Source organism: Pseudorasbora parva, chromosome 11, assembly GCF_024679245.1.
Source record: "Pseudorasbora parva isolate DD20220531a chromosome 11, ASM2467924v1, whole genome shotgun sequence".
In the NCBI taxonomy this organism is placed as follows: Eukaryota; Metazoa; Chordata; class Actinopteri; order Cypriniformes; family Gobionidae; genus Pseudorasbora; species Pseudorasbora parva.
In genome coordinates this window covers 6,219,692-6,238,770 of record NC_090182.1, presented here as the reverse complement: position 1 = coordinate 6,238,770, position 19,079 = coordinate 6,219,692, and the positions used below count along the sequence as shown (strand labels likewise).

The following is a 19,079-nucleotide window of genomic DNA, read 5'->3' as shown; positions in this document are numbered from 1 at the left end:
TTTAGTGATTTGTTCATTCTAGTGTTTGCTTTGCTTTAAAACACAAGCTCTGTCGTATTCTGCGATTGTTTCTGAAGAGCGCAATTGTGGTGTCGGACAGTAATCGCGTGAGAATCTGTTGATGCACAGAGAACATGTGCGCGCGATCTAACGCAGCATTCATTCAGTACATTCGCGTTGTTTCCACACACACTCAGGAAAGATAATTTTTGATTTGTCATGTGTGAACGTTAGTGATGACCGGTTCGCGAACGAATCGAATTTTACTTAAGTTATAGCAAATTATGACAAAATTAATGTGTTAAATAAGATACATGGCAACTGTTTAATTTCATAATAAGCATGCGATTAATCGCGCAATACAGGTGTGATTAATCGCAATTTAAAAAAATAAACTATTGACAGCCCTAATATATATATACATATATTAGGGTTGTCGAAGTATCATTTTAACGGCACTAAATTTATTAACGCGCGTTAACGCAGCGCGCATTTTCTGTTTAATCCGTGTATGCATAGCCCGTAGATGGAAAAAGTGAGAGCAGTCAGACGCAAAGGATGCAGCAGCAAACATTAATAGGCAAAGAAAAGGGTTGAGATTAACATTAATATTATAAACCAAAAGTGCAGTTATAGCCTACATAAGCTACCATATTTTCTGTTTAACTTTTATAAGACTCCAGAAAGAAAAGTGTGTTTTTTCACTGAGCACATTCTCTGCAGTCTGAGCGCGATGCACTGCAGCTCACTCTCGCTCATGTCTGAGGTAAATCATTAACACCATCACCGCTTACCGTACACCTGTTTTATTGAACTAAATACATTACAATCGGCTAAAACGAAATGCACAGGTTACTTTCCTGAATAAGCACGCTCCCGAGTCCGTGTTCTTCACACTGTCCACGTGAATCACGGCCCAGTTCGGCGCGCACACGCAAAATACCGGCAGTTCAATAAATTAAAGGGGCCGCACTATATTCCTACTCGTGGAATATGGACCTCCTCCAGGTATAATGTAGTTCTGGTGCGCTCACTGGTGCTCATTACCAATTTTTCATACGAACTGTGCCCTGCTCTGAATTAAACTGCCAGTGTAAAAACTCCCTTTATATTCTTAAAATGAGAGAAATCACTGCTTACTCTTAATTTTTAAGTTTAGGCTTAAAGGGTTACTTCAGCGATTAGCATATGGCTTTGTATTAGTAGAAACCCTGGAGTATATTCAAATAAATGTGCTTTCCCCCCTCATATCCCCCTGAGACAAGAGATTTATGCATTTTATTTCTGGAAAAATTCCTCCTATGATGCAAATTGACGGTATTTGCATCATAGGAGGAATGTTTGGACAAAAGCTAAAGACTACAGCCAGCAGAGGGAGCCATTTCCGCATGTTTTGAACCCGCGCATGGGGGATGGAGTTTAAACGGAGCTATGGTGAGCAATGGAAGTCTTTTAACTTCTCAAATTAATTTCTATGAAAGTCAAGCTTGCAAAGGCATGAACTGAAACGCGCCAGACTGAACTGGCGTTGTGAATGTATGCCGCGAGTGTAGTCGCGATTACCTCAGCTCTCATCACGAGAGCTCATCAGCTCATTTATCTCACTCCTGCAGTTAGTGCTCAGTGCTGTGAGACTCGTGCGGCGACTCACTCATTATTGAACACACACGTTCAGTTTTTAATTGTAGTGTCTTCTCCATCTCAGTGACAGCAATCTAGTAGCGGTGGCTTTGGTAATGGCCTCACAGGGCAGCGAAGCATTCTGGGAATTGTAGTCTTTCATCCCCATGAGAAAAAAATAAATTTTCTGTCTGTTCTCAGTCTAGAAGGCACCAAATTCAAAAATAATTTCACATTTCTACTACATTAATGACCCAGTTTAAATACAGATTCATCTTCCCAGCGCTGAAGTACTCCTTTAAGAGACATGAACAATTTCTTAGATAAACCTTTGATACGTCTAGTCTTCATGCTGTATTGATTATTATTTCTTGTGTGTTAGACAAGTAGCCTATATGCTGAGTTTCGGTTTATTTATGGGACCGCTCCAGTTCATGTGCAACGCAAATGATCGCTCCGTCACGGTTTGTCTGTTATATTATTTATTAAAGCTTATTTATTAAATTCAGGCAAATGATGAAACGTTTATTAAAATAAGGATATAATTTATACAAAGCTTTCTACAAAACAAAACTTAATGAAGTGGTCAAAATCATTTATGACCCGATGTCTTTGACATATATTGCACATCTGTGAACGTTTCATAATCAATATAGCCTAGGTGAAATTTAAATATAACATTATGATATTTAAACATAACTATAAAACAAAATACATTGTTTGGCTAAAAAAGTAGCCTAGTCTTCTCCTCCTTTTCTGTCGGCGCCGATAAAATGTTCAACGAGGATGTTCATTTGGTGAATTTGCCTCGAGTATAGTTGGTGCTGCAGATAGTAATGCCATAATATTAACAGTATTGGCAACGGTATGCATCTGTTCATTCATTCTTGTTGAATTGACAACACACTGACATCAGACACACGTCCGCTAACAAACCAATCAATGTTAAGATGCAGCCCATATAGATGATGACGACAGGACGCCAGTGGGAGTGTAAAGTCCTTTAGTGCGTTGGCATAACTGCAATGTGAAAGAAAACCAAAACTAACCAAATGGATACAATTTATCAAAACACAAACTTTGGTTCAGACCTTGGTGCAGACTTTCAGGTGTGAAAACGCCCTTAGAAATTTAAATGTACTTCTTTTATTTTAGGTACAAGAGAAATGACAAGTATCTGTTTCAAACTTTGATAGTGTCAACTTTGGAAATCCTTGGAGAAAGATTTTTTCTTTTAACAGGAAGAGAAAAATATTATTTTGTAATAAGTGATCTCAAAACCTTGTCATTACATTTTTCATCCAAGAGATTATACAACTCCAGAGGTGTGGGTATTACAGAAGAGTATTGTAATATACCCTTAATTAGATTTCTCAACACCACAGGAATAGCTTTAACAACTAAAGAATATTGTCTATATGAACAATCCAAATAAACTTTAATTTAAGATTATCATAACTTAACATATTACCATCTTCATCCATTAAATGTATAACAGCCCAAACTCCATTTTTCCATCCAGTCTTTATAACATAAAGATTTTAACGTGTGTACATTACATCTGTTATCCCAAATTATAGCCTTATGTGGAGTAAAATTTTGCTTGTACAACATTTTCCAGTATAGTAACACCTGCATATGAAAATCAGATAACTTAAAAGGCAGTTTTAATGGTTTAAAATCACACCGTAAAAGAATAGAAATTCCCTCTACCCCTTGGAAAAGATGAAAAGGAAGACTAAACCATAACGTTTTTTCATCTTTTACAAATGTTTGTAACCATTTTGACTTAATCATACCATTCATTTTCCCAAAATCAATTACATTCATCTCTCCTTCTTCTGCCGATTTTACCATATCACTGTAACAAAGTTCGATAATATGAGGAAGGAAGAGGACACGGGGGTCGGCTGGACGGTTGATGCTTTCTTTATTTATTCTCATTCACTGTCAAAACACACTCAGTAGTGTATAGTTTCTCTCTCTCAATATAACAACGATCACTTCCGGGTCGGCACTTCTGGGTTCCGGTTTCTCAGTCTCTGGGGTTTGTGCATCAACCGTCCGTCTCTCTCTCTCTCTGGTCTCTGGTTCCACCGAGGTTTTATACCCTCTCCGCGCTCATTACTGGAACAAGAGACAGGTGTTATTAATCTGCGTCCAACCCACTCACTTACCGCTCGTCCCGCGGCTCTCTCTCCCGCTGCAGACCTCGCTGAACCACGCCCCCCTTGCCACATACCCCCACCGCCCGACTCAGGCCGGGGAGCCGTCCGGCCTGCAGACCCCCCCCCCCCCCCCCCCCCACCCCATTTCTGGAGAGGAAATCGGCCACAGCCATCTGAGCACCCGGCCTGTGGACCACCTTGAATTTAAACGGCTGAAGAGCTAGATACCAACGGGTGATCCGCGCGTTGGTATCCTTCATGCGGTGGAGCCATTGGAGAGGAGCGTGGTCCGAACAGAGGGTGAACTCCCGCCCCAGGAGGTAGTAGCGGAGGGTGAGAACGGCCCACCTAATGGCCAGACACTCCTTCTCTATGGTGCTGTACTTAGCTTCCCTCTTGGAGAGCTTACGGCTAATGTACAGCACCGGCCGCTCTCCCCCCTCCACCTCCTGGGCCAGGACTGCGCCCAGCCCCCTGTCCGACGCGTCAGTCTGCAACAAGAAAGGGAGAGAAAAGTCAGGGGAGTGTAAAAGCGGCCCGCCACATAGAGCAGCCTTCACTCGGGTAAAAGCCTGTTGACACGGCTCCGTCCACTGGACCGTATCTGGTAGCCCCTTTCTAGTCAGGTCAGTCAAAGGGCTGGTGAGGTCCGAATAATTTGGTATGAACCGTCTATAATATCCCGCCAGCCCCAAGAACTGCCTAACCTCCTTTTTGGTCTTGGGTCTCGGACAGGTTGCAATTGCTGCGGTCTTATCAATTTGGGGACGCACCTGTCCATGACCCAAGTGGAAGCCCAGATACCTTACTTCCACCCGCCCAATCGCACACTTCTTCGGGTTGGCCATAAGCCCCGCTCCCCTCAGCGACCTCAAGACCGCCCTGACATGCTGCATATGCCGCTGCCAATCGTGACTGTAAATCACGATATCATCCAGATAGGCAGCAGCATATGCGGCATGGGGATGCAAAATCCTGTCCATGAGGCGCTGAAAGGTAGCGGGCGCCCCGAACAACCCGAAAGGAAGCGTGACAAATTGGTGCAATCCAAACGGCGTGGTGAAAGCTGTCTTTTCTTTGGACAATGGAGACAAGGGGATCTGCCAATAGCCCTTTGTTAAGTCCAGTGTCGAATAAAATCGAGCCGTGCCCAACCGATCAAGCAACTCGTCAACCCGCGGCATTGGATATGCGTCGAATTTCGACACAGCGTTCACCTTGCGGTAGTCCACACAGAACCTGACCGAGCCGTCTGTCTTGGGGACCAAAACTATCGGGCTCGCCCAGTCACTGTTGGACTCCTCGATTACTCCCATGTCGAGCATTGCGCCTAATTCTTCCTGAACTACCTTTTTCTTGTGTTCAGGCAAACGATACGGCGAACTACCACGCCCGGCTCGGTCTCGATATGGTGCTGAATCAAGTCGGTACGTCCCGGTAGGGGCGAGAACACGTCCGCGAACTCCGCCTGTAATTTTGATAAATCAGTGAGTTGGAACGGTGAGAGGTGATCTCCCCCAGGGGCCAGCGCGACTGATTGTGCTTTAATGCTCGCCTCTGGCCCGAGATCATCCTCTCCCCCGATCACCGTTGCCAACAACACTGATTCCACCTCATTCCATTTTTTAAGCAGGTTGAGGTGGTATATCTGACGTGCCCCGTTCCTATCGGATCGAATCACTTCATAATCGAGCTCTCCTACTTGTCGTGCGACCTCAAACGGCCCCTGCCACTTTGACATTAATTTCGAGCTCGACGTAGGGAGTAGAACGAGCACTTTCTCTCCCGGTGTGAATTTGCGTAGCTTCGTACCCCTGTTATATGTCCGGCTCTGGCGGTCCTGGGCTTGCAACAAATTCTCCCTCGATAGCCGCCCCAAGGTGTGGAGTTTTGTTCGCAAGTCCAGCACATACTGAATTTCGTTCTTGGCCAAAGAAGGTCCCTCCTCCCAAGTTTCTCGTAGGACGTCCAGCACCCCCCGGGGCTGTCGTCCGTAGAGAAGCTTGAAGGGGGAAAACCCCATGGAGGCTTGCGGGACCTCCCGCACCGCAAATAAGAGGGGTTCTAACCACCGATCCCAATTTTTGGCGTCTTCCTGTACGAATTTACGGATCATGGATTTAAGAGTGCGATTAAACCGTTCGACCAAGCCGACTGTTTGTGGGTGATAGACGCTGGTTCGGATGGATTTAATGCCCAATAATCTGTACAATTCGCTTAACGTGCGTGACATAAACGCCGTGCCTTGATCAGTGAGGATTTCCTTCGGAATCCCCACTCGGGAGATTAAACGAAACAGTGCGTCCGCAACACTCTCCGCCGAGATGTTGCGGAGAGCCACTGCTTCCGGATAACGTGTTGCGTAGTCCACGATAACTAATGCAAAACGATGTCCGCGTGCGAATCGCTCTAATGGCCCGATGAGGTCCATCGCAATTCTCTCGAAGGGGACCTGCATTAATGGAAGGGGGCGCAATGGCGCTTTTGGGGCGGCCAGTGGGTTCACCAACTGACATTCCGGACAAGACGCGCACCACCTGCACACATTGTCATGAATGCCTGGCCAAAAAAATCGGGTCATTAAGCGATTCAGCGTGGCCGCCTGTCCCAGGTGGCCCGCCATCGGATTAGAGTGAGCCGCCTGGAAAAGCATTTCCCGGCGGTTCTTTGGTACTAACAACTGGGTTGTATCTAACTTTGTCTGAGTGTCTTGGGTCACTCGATACAACCGATCCTTTATTATGGCAAAATATGGATAGGAGACAGGCAAGGCAGGTTGGAGAGACTGTCCGTCGATCGATCGGACCTGCTGGAAAGCGTTCTTAAGGGTTTCATCCTGTGACTGCTCCAGAGGGAAGTCATCGCGGTCCGAGAGAATTAGTCTCTCGATCCCGCTCGGTTCCTCTGGAGTTGTCCCCGAGGGTCCCGGTTCAGTCTCCCCAAGCTGTACTCGCACCGCCCCCTTCCTCGCCTTTTTCTCCCAAGCGGCATCCGCGCACAACGATCCCAATAAAGCCGTAAAGGCGGGCCAATTCGTCCCCAGAATTAGCGGATGCCGGAGGTGTGGACTAACCGCCACCTCTATATTATGCTTTTGCCCCCGAAATTGTATCGTGACTGGGACAACCGGATATTCCACCACATCCCCGTGCACACACCGCACCTTAACCATGCGGCTTGTATCCAATGCCCCAGGCTGCATCAGGCTTTGATGGATCGAGGTTTGGTTACATCCTTAATCCACCAAGGCCTGATATGTACCCCCCTTGATACTTACAGGAATTTGGTACTCTCCTGCTTGATCGGGGGTGGTCCGCTGGACGTCCGGGATCCGGATCATTGTCCCGATGTCCATCATCGGACATCGGTCCACAAAATGATCCGGATCACCGCACCGCCAGCAGGCCAGCCCAGGCCTACCCGCCGCCCCTGTGGCGGGGAGTGGGTTGGAAAATGAGCGCGGGGAGGGCGTGGAACCAGAGCCATTGTCACCCCCCACCCCCAGCAGCCCCGCCCCCCTGGGCAGAGCCCGCGAACTCCCGAACGGTCCAGGGCCCATCCCACCCCGGCCTCTGGGGGGAATCCGAGGAGGGCCCGGAGGGCGGGACCTAGGGAGAGGGATAGGAGGAGAGGGAGATACAGAGGGGGGAGAGAGAGAGCGAGAGGTTAGAAGGGGTGCGCCGACCCCCGGGCACGCCACCAGGTGGTCCTCCGCCAGGTGGATGGCCGTCTCCAGCGACGTGGGCCGGTGGCACTGGACCCACTCGGCAGTTTTCTTTGGGAGCCGAGCGATGAACTGCTCCAGTACCACCAGATCGACGATGTGGTCCACGTCGCTTCCGCCGGCCAGGAGCCATCTGCGGCATGAGTCCCGGAGCTGTTGGGCCATCGCGAAGGGTCGGCCAGCCTCTCCCCACTCCAGGGAGCGGAACCTCTGTCGGTGTTGCTCCGGGGAGCGGCCGACCCGCTGAAGGATGGCCTTCTTCAGGTCATCGTACTCAAGGAGGTTCGCCACCGGTAGCTGTTGTGCAGCCGCCTGGGCTTCTCCTGTCAGCAGTGGTATCAGGCGCACCGGCCACTGTGCCCGGGGCCACCCGCAGGCCTCCGCGGCCTTTTGAAAGAGGTCAATAAAGGCCTCCGGGTCATCTTGTGGCCCCATTTTGTGCAGAGGCACGTGGACCGGTGCGCTGGCCAGCCCGGCGGCTTCGGTGCGAACCTCCCGGTCGATCCAGCTCCGGAACTTCTCGCGGTCCTCTTGCTGGCCTCGGACAATGGCCTCGAAGCGGCGCTCCTGGTCTGCCCGAAGGTCCAGCATGGCTTGATGTAGGTCCTGATGGAGGACCGCAAGGGATGTGATAATGTCCGCAAATGGCGAGGCGGAGGGCGTCTGCATGGCGGCGGCGCTGTCCTACTTCCTTCCCGGGTTTCGGCACCAGTGTAACAAAGTTCGATAATATGAGGAAGGAAGAGGACACGGGGGTCGGCTGGACGGTTGATGCTTTCTTTATTTATTCTCATTCACTGTCAAAACACACTCAGTAGTGTATAGTTTCTCTCTCTCAATATAACAACGATCACTTCCGGGTCGGCACTTCCGGGTTCCGGTTTCTCAGTCTCTGGGGTTTGTGCATCAACCGTCCGTCTCTCTCTCTTTCTGGTCTCTGGTTCCACCGAGGTTTTATACCCTCTCCGCGCTCATTACTGGAACAAGAGACAGATGTTATTAATCTGCGTCCAACCCACTCACTTACCGCTCGTCCCGCGGCTCTCTCTCCCGCTGCAGACCTCGCTTAACCACGCCCCCCTTGCCACAATCACCTTTTTGAATCATATGCTGCTTATTGTTCCAAATAAAATTATAATGGATTTAGTTTATTTCCTTAATGCACCTTTCTGGTACTGCTAATGTATATGCTGGGTAAATTAATCTTGATATTCCTTCCATCTTTGTTAATAAAATTCTTCCAAATGTGGAAATATTTACCAGATATTCTGTATTTTTGTATTGTCCCTTAAAATTTTGTAATAGTTATTCCCAAGTATGTGATCTTATTTTTGACAGGAATATTATAAATAACATTTTGTGTATTGTCATGATTGGTCAACATTTCACATTTTTCACAAGTTTAAATATAACCCCAAAGCTTCAGAAAAACAAGATACAGCTTTTAAGGCATTAGGTATTTGATCATAGTTCTTTAAAAATAAGGTTGTGTCATCTCCTAGTTGTGCAATTACCAAGGATCTACCCAAAACATTATAATTTTTGCTATCTATATTTTGATACTACGGATATGTGAATATTTATAGTTTCCATAGCTGTAAATGTGTTTATGTATGTGTGTGTGTATGTGTTTTTATATATATTAGGAGTGTAACGGTTCACAAAATTCACGGTTCGGTTCGATACGATACACTGGTGTCACGGTTCAGTTCAGTACGTTTTAGATACAAACAAAAAAAAGAACAAAATTGGCAGATAAATTGTAAAAGTATGAATTTTTTTTTTTTATTGTTTTACATTGAACAAAGATGGATACTTTACCCATCTTCTATGTAGTTACAGAAATAGACATTAGCTCTTTACAATAGCTCTCTCCACACTTTTTTCACACACTACAGCTTCTGTCATCCCTTTGGCCAAATCCTCACTTGTGTGACTCTCAAGGGGCGTGTCTGAAGAACGTGGCTGTTCAGCTCCCATTCATCGGTAATGTAATGTGCCGTTACATTCAGGTAGCTTTGTGTAGCCCTTGACGTCCAGCTGTTTGTTGTCAGAGCAACCGCTGTTGCTTTGGCCAATTGATTCTCTATTTGGGCTTTTGTTTTTTAGTACAAAGCAGGAATTACTGGCTGAAATGGGCTCGTAAAGGAACATTGTAATGGGGCTGAATTACTTTAAGCACGTTCTTAAAACTCCGTCTGCAGTGCGTATGCGGTGCAGGAGCCGCACGCCCTGTTGTCCTTTCACATATGTTGCGTTTTCAGTCCGCAACCTTTAACATGGGTACAGAAAAAAATAAGCTCTGCATAGGCTACGCACTGCAGACGGAGTTTGTGTGAAACGGGCGTAAGGTCTCATTTCCGGGCCTATAAATGTCTTGCCATTTGAATAAGTTGGAAATGTCGGTCTAAATGCTGCGGGGATAGTTTGTGGCTGTTTCTTCTTTTTATCGTCTTGTTGTCGGCGTAAATGAGTTGATTGACATGACATGAATTATTCCCGCTGCTGTACCATCATGTAGCAAATGCGACATACCGTTGTTTTTTAATCCATCACTCTTGCCAACACCATCATAATTTACAGAGAATCCAATGTTCACCAACACACCAGACCCGTTGGTTATTGGAGGATCTTCTATTTCTGGTTTGTTAAACGCAATAGCCATTTTGCAATGAGCATTCATCGTATACTGAGTAAGCGAGCACCTGACTGAGCAGCCTAAAACATATTGTTTTTTGTTTTTTTCTCTTCGGCGGTGTCAGGGGCATTGCCTGTTACGTCGTTTTGGTTATTGGGCTTCCGTGTTGAACGCATAATATTATATATCACACACTTTTTTATTTTCCAAATCTAATTAATTAGACCAAGAACCGTTCGGTACATAATGCGTACCGCGTACCGAACCGAAAGCCTTGTACCGAACGGTTCAATATGAATACGTGTATCGTTACACCCCTAATATATATATATATATATATATATATATATATATATATATATATATATATATATAATGGTGTCCATATTGTACATTTCAGCATCAACCAAACATACAGAACATGCAAATATTACATACGAATACCTACATAAACAATAAGCAATAAGACCAGGCTGCAATACTGTGGCTCAACCAAATTTTTCTTAACTTTTAGGGCGAGAGGTTTTTGAGATTGAATTTCGCTTAAATTTTAAGCATGTCAGTACAGATACTGTTTGTCAGTAGATGTGTATCAGTCACAGTGGCATGTTTGGTTCCATTTTATTTTGTGATTTGGAGAGTGTTGGGATGGGAAATCAAGACATGGAGTTTGGAGGTCAGCAACTCATTTTTAACAATTGGTAAAGGGAGGATTCAGCGTGAAATAACCTCACATCAGGAACAAGATAAGACGGCAGTCTAATTTAATATAGTGGGGCATAGAAAGGTAAACTAGGAAATTACAGAATCATTTCCCCCTATTTAGCCAGATCTACTTCCACACAATGTCATTTTCTGATCATGCCAGCAATTAAATCAATGAGTCACCAGATCTTGATCATATTCCACATGTTAATTATAATCCCTGGTGTGTCCCCTGTCTCCTTGCAATACACTTCTTTCAGTTTTCAAACTTGATCTACAAACCACTTTCTGTGGCAGCATGCAGGCCGCAGACTTCTGGGAGATCCTTTGCCTGCTGAGCATCCACTTTTCACAATCTCCTGATTGATAAAATCAAGCTGTGCTCTACTTCTGCATCCTGTTTCATTTGTAAGGGCATCTCATTACAGAGGTAAAATAGGTTCAGAATGGTGTTACATTACTTAAACGAGAAAAACAAGTAGGAAAAACTTCTAGTGTCACAAGACAAAATACACTTAAAGGGATCGTTCGCCCTAAAATTCTGTCATCGTTCACTTACGTTTTTGTTGTCCCAAACCCGTAAGACTTTCGTTAATCTTCAGAACACAAATAAACATGTTTTTTAGAAAAGCTGAGCCAGTTCTGTACTCTCTATTGATAGCTACGCAACTACCAGTTTGACGCTTCCAAAAGATCCTAAAATCAGGGTTATCAGGTAATTTGATCCTATTATTGCGTTGATCATTGTAGCCAATCACAGACACATCCGATGAGCGCGTTAGCACAATGGCCAGTCAAAGGTGTTTATGATTACAGCTCTCAAAGCATTTGTATAATGAAAATGTTATAATCTAAACATTTAACATGTTAAAGCTAACAGAAAAAGGGATGATAATGAATTCCAGGGCTGTCATTTAAGCCACAGGTCCTGCTGTACAGAAGCGATACAGGCAGTGCTCTGTGCAGCAGCTCCTGCAGTGCTGTGATTCTCTCTCCTCTTATGTATCACACTTTCACTGCAGTTTAAAGTTCGGCCCGTTCCTCTCATCGAAAAGGATTTTTGCCTTAGCAGGAAACTTTCTCCAAGCAGCTCCCTACAGTATACTCCTCTCATCCCACTTCTCCAGCTGTCTGCCTGCACATGAATGCCCTCGCCTGCCAGAAACCATCTTTGAAAATGGATACAGAAAGATTTAGAATTTAGTGTAAATTTATGTTTTATTGTGCATTTTGAGACTTGACAAAAATAGTGGAAATGTCAATGTTTGGAAAAGGTTTTGTGAAGCTTTTCTCCTTTTGACTGAAATGTATCAGCTAGGGATGTGACGGTGAAGAAATGTTTCCCACTGGTTAATCGACGTGTGACATCACTGGTAAATACCGGTATCACCGACTGGGCTTTTAAATCGCTAATTCTAAACCGAACGTAAAATTCGCACACGGCCACTTCATAGCGGTACGGCGCAAAGCGAGTGTGTTCAACGAATTCCGATGAAAGTTGAGCTTCCATAGGCTTGAGCTGAAAATGCGGCAGACTGGACACACCGCGAATGACTGTGTAGCCGTAGAATGAAGGCCCATTTTACTTTATGTTTAGAATTAGTGCCAACTCGGGGGCGGGTTGTTTGAATGCTGGGTTCATTAGCCTATTATTCTTAATGAAAAACACAATAGTACAAGGACAAACTCACTTAAATAGGCGCTTTTACATTTCGCTTTGAAACCAAATCTTTCACGATCATCTTTTCTGTCCGCTCTCTGATGAATGAGATCTGAATCCTGCTGTGGTTGTGCTGCGACTCTCATTTGGCTCACGCTGTTTTGAAAAGACACATTCAGTTTTTAATTGTAGCATCTGTTCTTTAACTGAACTAAATTATTTTATTACTATAAAAATAAAAACTACGGTCGGGGGCGGTGCCGCGGTGGGCAAGTGATTTAACCGATGTTGTGTCTGAATACCGGTAACACCGGCCACACCGACTATCGCAGCAAGCAACAGCATATGTGTTTAGAACAATGCGAAGCTGAGGAAATAATGATTTCTAGGTGTAACCATTCATTTAAAGGCCAAATCACAACGCATGGACAAACACCAACAAACAAGTCTGTCCAAGTTTGTTGGTTCAGCCGTTGGTCGGAGTTTGTTTCCATCCGACTGAACATGTTCAATCTGCGATTGTTGGGTCGTGGGATGTCTGAGCAGTGGGGGATGATTTTCCAACAAACTCTGACGTAAACTGACCTGGGCCTGAACCGTTGCCATGACGATAAGGCAACTCCCAAAGCAAAGTAGGTGCTGGGTGTGCTTAGTAAATTATCCTTGTAGTGAAAATGGCAGTTTTTCTGAATCAAATCAGAAGACAATTCGGTAACACTTTAGTATGGAGAACACATTCACTATTAACTACGACTTTTGCCTCAATAAACTCCTAATTTACTGCTTATTAATAGTTAGTAAGGTGGTTTTTGTAGCATTTAAGTTTAGGTATTGTGTCAGATTAAGGGATGTAGAATAAGGTCATGCAGAATTAGGCATTAATATGTGCTTTATAAGCGCTAATAAACAGCCAATATCCTAGTAATATGCATGCTAATAAGCAACTAGTTAATAGTTAAATAACTGAACCTTAAAATAAAGTGTTACCGACAATTAAAGAGAAGGAGCACACTGTGAGGGCACACTGGACAAAGTTTGAGTGTGAACGCTTGAAATGAGAGCAGAGCCATATTTGAAAGTGCGCATCCTGTCCAGTAAGCTTTGTGCTAGTGAAAGAAATCCACCAAGAGATTTGTTACTTGGATGCTTTCTTACGTTACAATAATACGCTCCCAACATTTAACGCCACAGAATGAGGCTCAAATTAGCTATAAAACGAGAAGAAAGTCATCTCTGAAAGTTGCAATCTTTTATTATTATTGGTTAAAACGAATGAGCAATATCTCGTTTGTGTTTGTTGGGGCAGTGTGTACATGATTAGCCTGGATGCCGAACTTAGCCCCGCCCACAACATTTTTAGGTCGGGCAGTTCGGTCTGGCCTTGATCCATAGAGGAGTCATTATCCCCAAACAGAAACTGTTCGGACCAATGAAATCATCAGGGCGGGCTTTAGACGATGACGGACAGATGATCAACAGTACCGTAATCATCACGTCATCAAAGGGGCTTGGATTATATTTGTTCGAATCCTAAACGGAGAGCTTGTTTGTATCTGCATCACCTTCACAATTTTTCTCAGAAATTATAATCATGTTGGGTAAGTACTCTGTGTATCATTAAAATCTTAATTTTTTTTACAACACCGGCAAAGATTGTTTATTCCAGCGTGTGTGCAGACAGGGTTGCCAAGTTTTTACAACACAATCCTCCAACTACTAGCCCCAGGGCTGGACTGGGGCTAAAATTCGGCTCTGGCATACCCAGAGCATCCGGCCCATGAGTTCCCCGTGAATGTTTTCGCTGGGGTTGGGGCCTTAAAATGGCATATATAAATAAAACTAGGACAAGGACAAATAATGATAGATATTATCGAATTTGCTGCAAATGCAGATAATCTTAATATTGCTTTTTTGTCACACAGAAATGCCCTTGCAGTAAAGCACTGATCATTTTGAGCTAGGATGCAGTAAAGTAAATTTACTTCTTTTAAATGCTGTCATCATTTACTGACTCTCGTGTCATTTCAAACCTGTGTGACTTCTGTAAAACACAAAATAATATGTTTTGAAGACTGTTGGCAACCAAGCCATTTTGGGTTAGGCTACCATTTGAATATTGTATGAACAAAAAAACAGACTCAAATTATTTTATTTTATGCTACACAGAAATCAAATTATTTAGGTTTGGAATGACATTAGGGTGAGCAAATGATCACATTTTTGGGTTGAACAATAATATTTTTTAAGAGTTAACACATCATTTAAGTAAGACACTGATATCTATCTTTCATTAGGCTATTGAATTTCATTAAATCTATTATTTAATCTATCAATCTATTAAAAAGTCAATAAAACTTTTAAAGAGGAAAAAAAGCTTTGTCCTTAATTCATGGGATCCAGACTTTAAAACTGTTTTATAGATTATAGTTTAACTGTAGGCCAGTTTCATTTAAATGTAAGCTCATGGTAGTCACAGGGTAAAAAACATAGACTGTAAAAACCTTGCTCCTCATTATATGGCTATATGGTTTCTAAAACTATAAAAAACCTATATAATATACTATTATAGAAAATACGAAAACAGCCTATAAAAGTGATTTATATTCTGCAATATTAATTTAAGTAATGTAGCAACATTTTTAATAAATGTTTCTTCCAAAACACCATATTTCTTCGCTGTTAGCTGCAAGGTAAATTGTGGTTCTGCTAAAGTGAAACGTTTGTGTGTTGCCGTTTTTCCACTTTACCTCGTCATGAATACATGCTCGCGGCTGTTTTCAGCTGATTCAACACAGAACCTGCAATGTTTCCACATCATACGATTGTATAAAATTCGGAGTCAAAGCGCCGTATAGAGCAGCATTTAAACGCAGCGTATGTTCGTCAGCGGCTGCGTCTGCGTTGTGCGGATTCTCGCCTTTTGTTCCATGCGCTCAAATAGCCTACTAATAAATAAATAATTAGAAAAAAGCACCTAATATGGAGGAGAGGTCTCTCTCGCTTCAGCTTGTCAATTCAGAAGACAAACCAATGGGCCGCTGTTGCTGCATGTTGTCAGTGGTACAAAAATAAATAAATAATTAAAACACTACCGGCCCCAAAGTGCGTCGGGGGGGGTATAACACTAAAATGTGTGTTATTTTGGCAAGGTTGCCTGCTAAAATTCACACTCATGGGTCTATATATCACATAATAGTCGCTTCAACCCGCGAACATAGAAAACAACTCGCGGAAAAAAACGTGGACTTGGCAAGTGCAGTTGAGCTCTGTTGACGTTTGACAACTAACGTTATGCGTCGCTTCGTTGCTCTGATTGGTTGTAGGTCTGTCCAATTGATGTCTTTCCTGGTTCGGTTGAAACACGCCCCATAAATACAGCCCAATGGAGCAGTTTCAGACTCGTATTCTGACTACAGTTGAGAATGACCACGTCAGGCTAGTACATGATATTTATTTTTCATAAAATTCTAAATCCAATGGCCAACTTGTTTGTTGCCGTTTGTCTTTGCAGTGTGAATTGGGCTTTAATATTGGTACCCCTAGAAATGAAAGATTTCATTCTGATTGTGTTAAGTGCTCAAATAGCCTTGATGTTTAGAACTAGCACGATTAAGAAAGGATAAAACCCCTTCAACCATTCTGCGTCATCGAAGGAGGAAAATAAGGTAGTTGTTCACAAAACGAAATACTTCGGGGGCACGCAGGTCAAAGCGAGGTCTTTACAATTCTACCAAATTACCATTTTAATGTCAGAGTCTTCCTGAGAAAGCAGTGCATAAACAGAAATGGCAATTGCATTTGTGTGTGTGTACTTGCAGTGTTCACCGTCTATGAGAACGAGTGACATTGAGATGGAGGTATTCACTGAAGCATGAAATAAGCTTTTCTGGAGAACAGTGCTGGGTTACGAGGATGGGGTGGGAGTGTGGGGTGATCGCTCATGTTATTTCTTAATTAACAACTTGCTGTTCTTAAGCCAAGCTCATAAAATGTGTTCAATTCATCCTTTCTGGCCGGTCTGCTACTAATTTCTGCAGATATTAATTTCCATCAGAAATGCTGAGCATCTGGAAAAGAAACTGTAAAAATATAAATTGCTGTGGACTCGACATTGTGTATGCAGTTAAAATTGATTTAAATACAGGCTTTTCATGTCCGTAGTCTTTCAAATTGAGGAAGGATTTACCAATGTGCCAATGCGATGATGCCAGCGAGAACAATTAGTTTGTCTTTATACAGTCAAACCAAGACAGTCCTGTTGGTTATTAGGGTCTGAGCACTGAAAGTGTGCTCTTCAGCGCACCTTTGAGGACAGAAAATAAACTTGGTGCATATATCTTAACATACTTGTGAAACTCTGTACACATATAGAGTAACAACTGTAACAACACAAAGAGTAACCAACATGGAGTCTGTTATTTTGGATTTTTTGAATAATGCGTAAATACTCCTCCTAATATTAAATACTCTCCTGATCATCAATAAACATGGCCAACGTGATGCCAAGACATTGAAGATGCTAAATTGCAAACACATTTTTTATATGTCAAAATTTCTTGATATCTTTCATCAAACTGTTGTATGTTTGGTCATGTGTGGAATGATCACATGGATGGCAGCAGGAATTATGGCATATACAATTACTTTCCCTGCATCCCAATGTCCATTCTGTCCATCCTCAATAGTATGTGAGATTTAAAATAAGTGTGTCCCAAAGCGTAGTATGTTGAAAAGAGTATGCCTGAAGTCCCTAAATGGTCTACTATTTCCGTGCACATGCGTGTGGATCTGTGCACACTATAACGGCTATTATTACCCACAATCCAATGTGCTTTTGGAGGAGGATTGGGTTCAAAACTACCAACAAGAGTAAAAAGTGTTTAAAAAACTACGAAAAATGGCGGATGTGCGCGACAAATGTTTAAGTAGCGAGGTTTAGATAAAGGTTTTGAGTTTTGACTAATAATCAAGAAGCTGATAAAAATATTTATGTTATTCGTCTTATATTTCATCTGCAATAACAATGAACTTTTATAAAGATCCATTTGGCCATTAACTTATATATAACTTAATATGAGAAGATTCTTCTCATTAAATTTAGGTTCACCTCTAGAGATGAGGATACCTGCTCAGTGCTCAGGCATTAAAATGGCCGCTTGCATAACCAGAATCGAGCATTTCAGAGCTTCCTAGTCCTTACTTCTAAAGTTTAAAATTTACATACAAACATGGACCATTTCAGAAAATTGTTTTTATGTGGTGTTGTAATCCAGTGGAATCTCATTACCATTCTTACATAAAGACACATACTTTTTTTTTTAACAGTTGGAGTTAGACACTATAACAGACAATTTCACTGCCTCGACTATGCACACCATTTTAAATATCACATACAACTTTCTCATATGTACATACATTACATTCTTCATGAATCTTTTGACCTCATTCAATTGCTGAAACCAGTTCAATACTCATATTTTCAGATACTTATATTTAATTCAATAGAGTAACTCTCATTTATTAGTAGATGGTTGTGTTATTTAGTCTGAATTTAATTTGTAAATGAAATCCAGATGGAACAGCAAAGTCTTTGCATAGCAGAATATAACTTATCATCAAAGTTCAAGAAATAAATATGATGTAACGTACATTATCATGTGTATGGTGTGTTAATGTGATTTTACTGAATTCTGTGTGTGTGGGTTTAGAAATCACACATAAACGAATGAAACCATTATAACATCAAATTAAGTTAATATTGCTTAAACTGTTGTGTATCAGAATCAGAAAGAGTTTCATTGTCAGGTGTGGTTACACATACAAGGAATTTGTTTTGGTGATAGAAGTTTCCAAAGCACAAACAGAATGACAGTGGCAAGACAGATAAACAGAATAAAAATAGAATAAATATGTGTATGTCTCTAAAGTTTACATTGATATTGTACACTATATTGCCAAAGGTTTTAGGACATCTGCCTTTAAAAGCACATGCACTTTAATGACGTCCCATTCTTAATCTGTAGGGTTTAATACGGAGTCGGCCCACTCTATACAGCTCTAACTGCTTCAACTCTTCTGGGAAGGCTTTCCGCAAGGTTTAGGAGTGTGTTTATGGGAATTTTTGACCATTCTTGTAGAATTCTTTCTCTGATTTGTGAGGTCGGGCACAGATGTTGGACAAGAAGGCCTGGCTCTCAGTCTCCGCTCTAATTCATCCCAAAGGTGATCTATCGGGTTGAGGTCAGAATCTGTGCAGGCCAGTCAAGTTCCTCCACGACAAACTCACTCATCCACCGACGGCGCTTTGTACACTGGAGCGCAGTCATGTATAACAGGACGGGGCCGTCCCCAAACTGTTTCCACAAAGTTGGAAGCATGAAATTGTCCAAAATGTCTTGGTATGCTGAAGCATTAAGAGTTCCTTTCACTGGAACTAAGGGGCCAAGCAAGCGGTAACCTCCCCCCGTTTCTGTTGAAGCCAATACGGAAGTAATTTAAACTGCAATTCATTGACTGGCCACTAGAGACCGGCTCCGGAAGGGAGCAGAATCTCATTGAGCCCCA

At 42.9% G+C, this 19,079-nt stretch overlaps 2 protein-coding genes across 6 annotated transcripts in view; one reads left to right on the top strand and one right to left on the bottom strand.

The window, feature by feature from the left end:
• frmpd3 (FERM and PDZ domain containing 3) overlaps positions 1-19,079 on the top strand; it is a 407,976-nt gene that overhangs the window by 216,671 nt on the left and 172,226 nt on the right. The gene's annotated exons all lie outside the window — the stretch shown is intronic.
• LOC137092181 (zinc finger and SCAN domain-containing protein 25-like) lies at positions 3,487-8,538 on the bottom strand. Of its 2 annotated transcripts, none has more exons than XM_067456440.1 (3): positions 7,382-8,538; positions 7,066-7,220; positions 3,487-3,747 (listed from the first exon to the last, which is right to left on the bottom strand). In XM_067456440.1, the coding sequence occupies exons 1-2, from the start codon at positions 8,179-8,181 to the stop codon at positions 7,205-7,207; spliced, it is 816 nt and encodes a 271-aa protein (XP_067312541.1). In that variant the 5' UTR covers positions 8,182-8,538; the 3' UTR covers positions 3,487-3,747; positions 7,066-7,204. The 2 variants fall into 2 exon arrangements, with proteins under 2 accessions (XP_067312541.1, XP_067312542.1); XM_067456441.1 differs by lacking the exon at positions 3,487-3,747 and adding an exon at positions 3,949-4,279.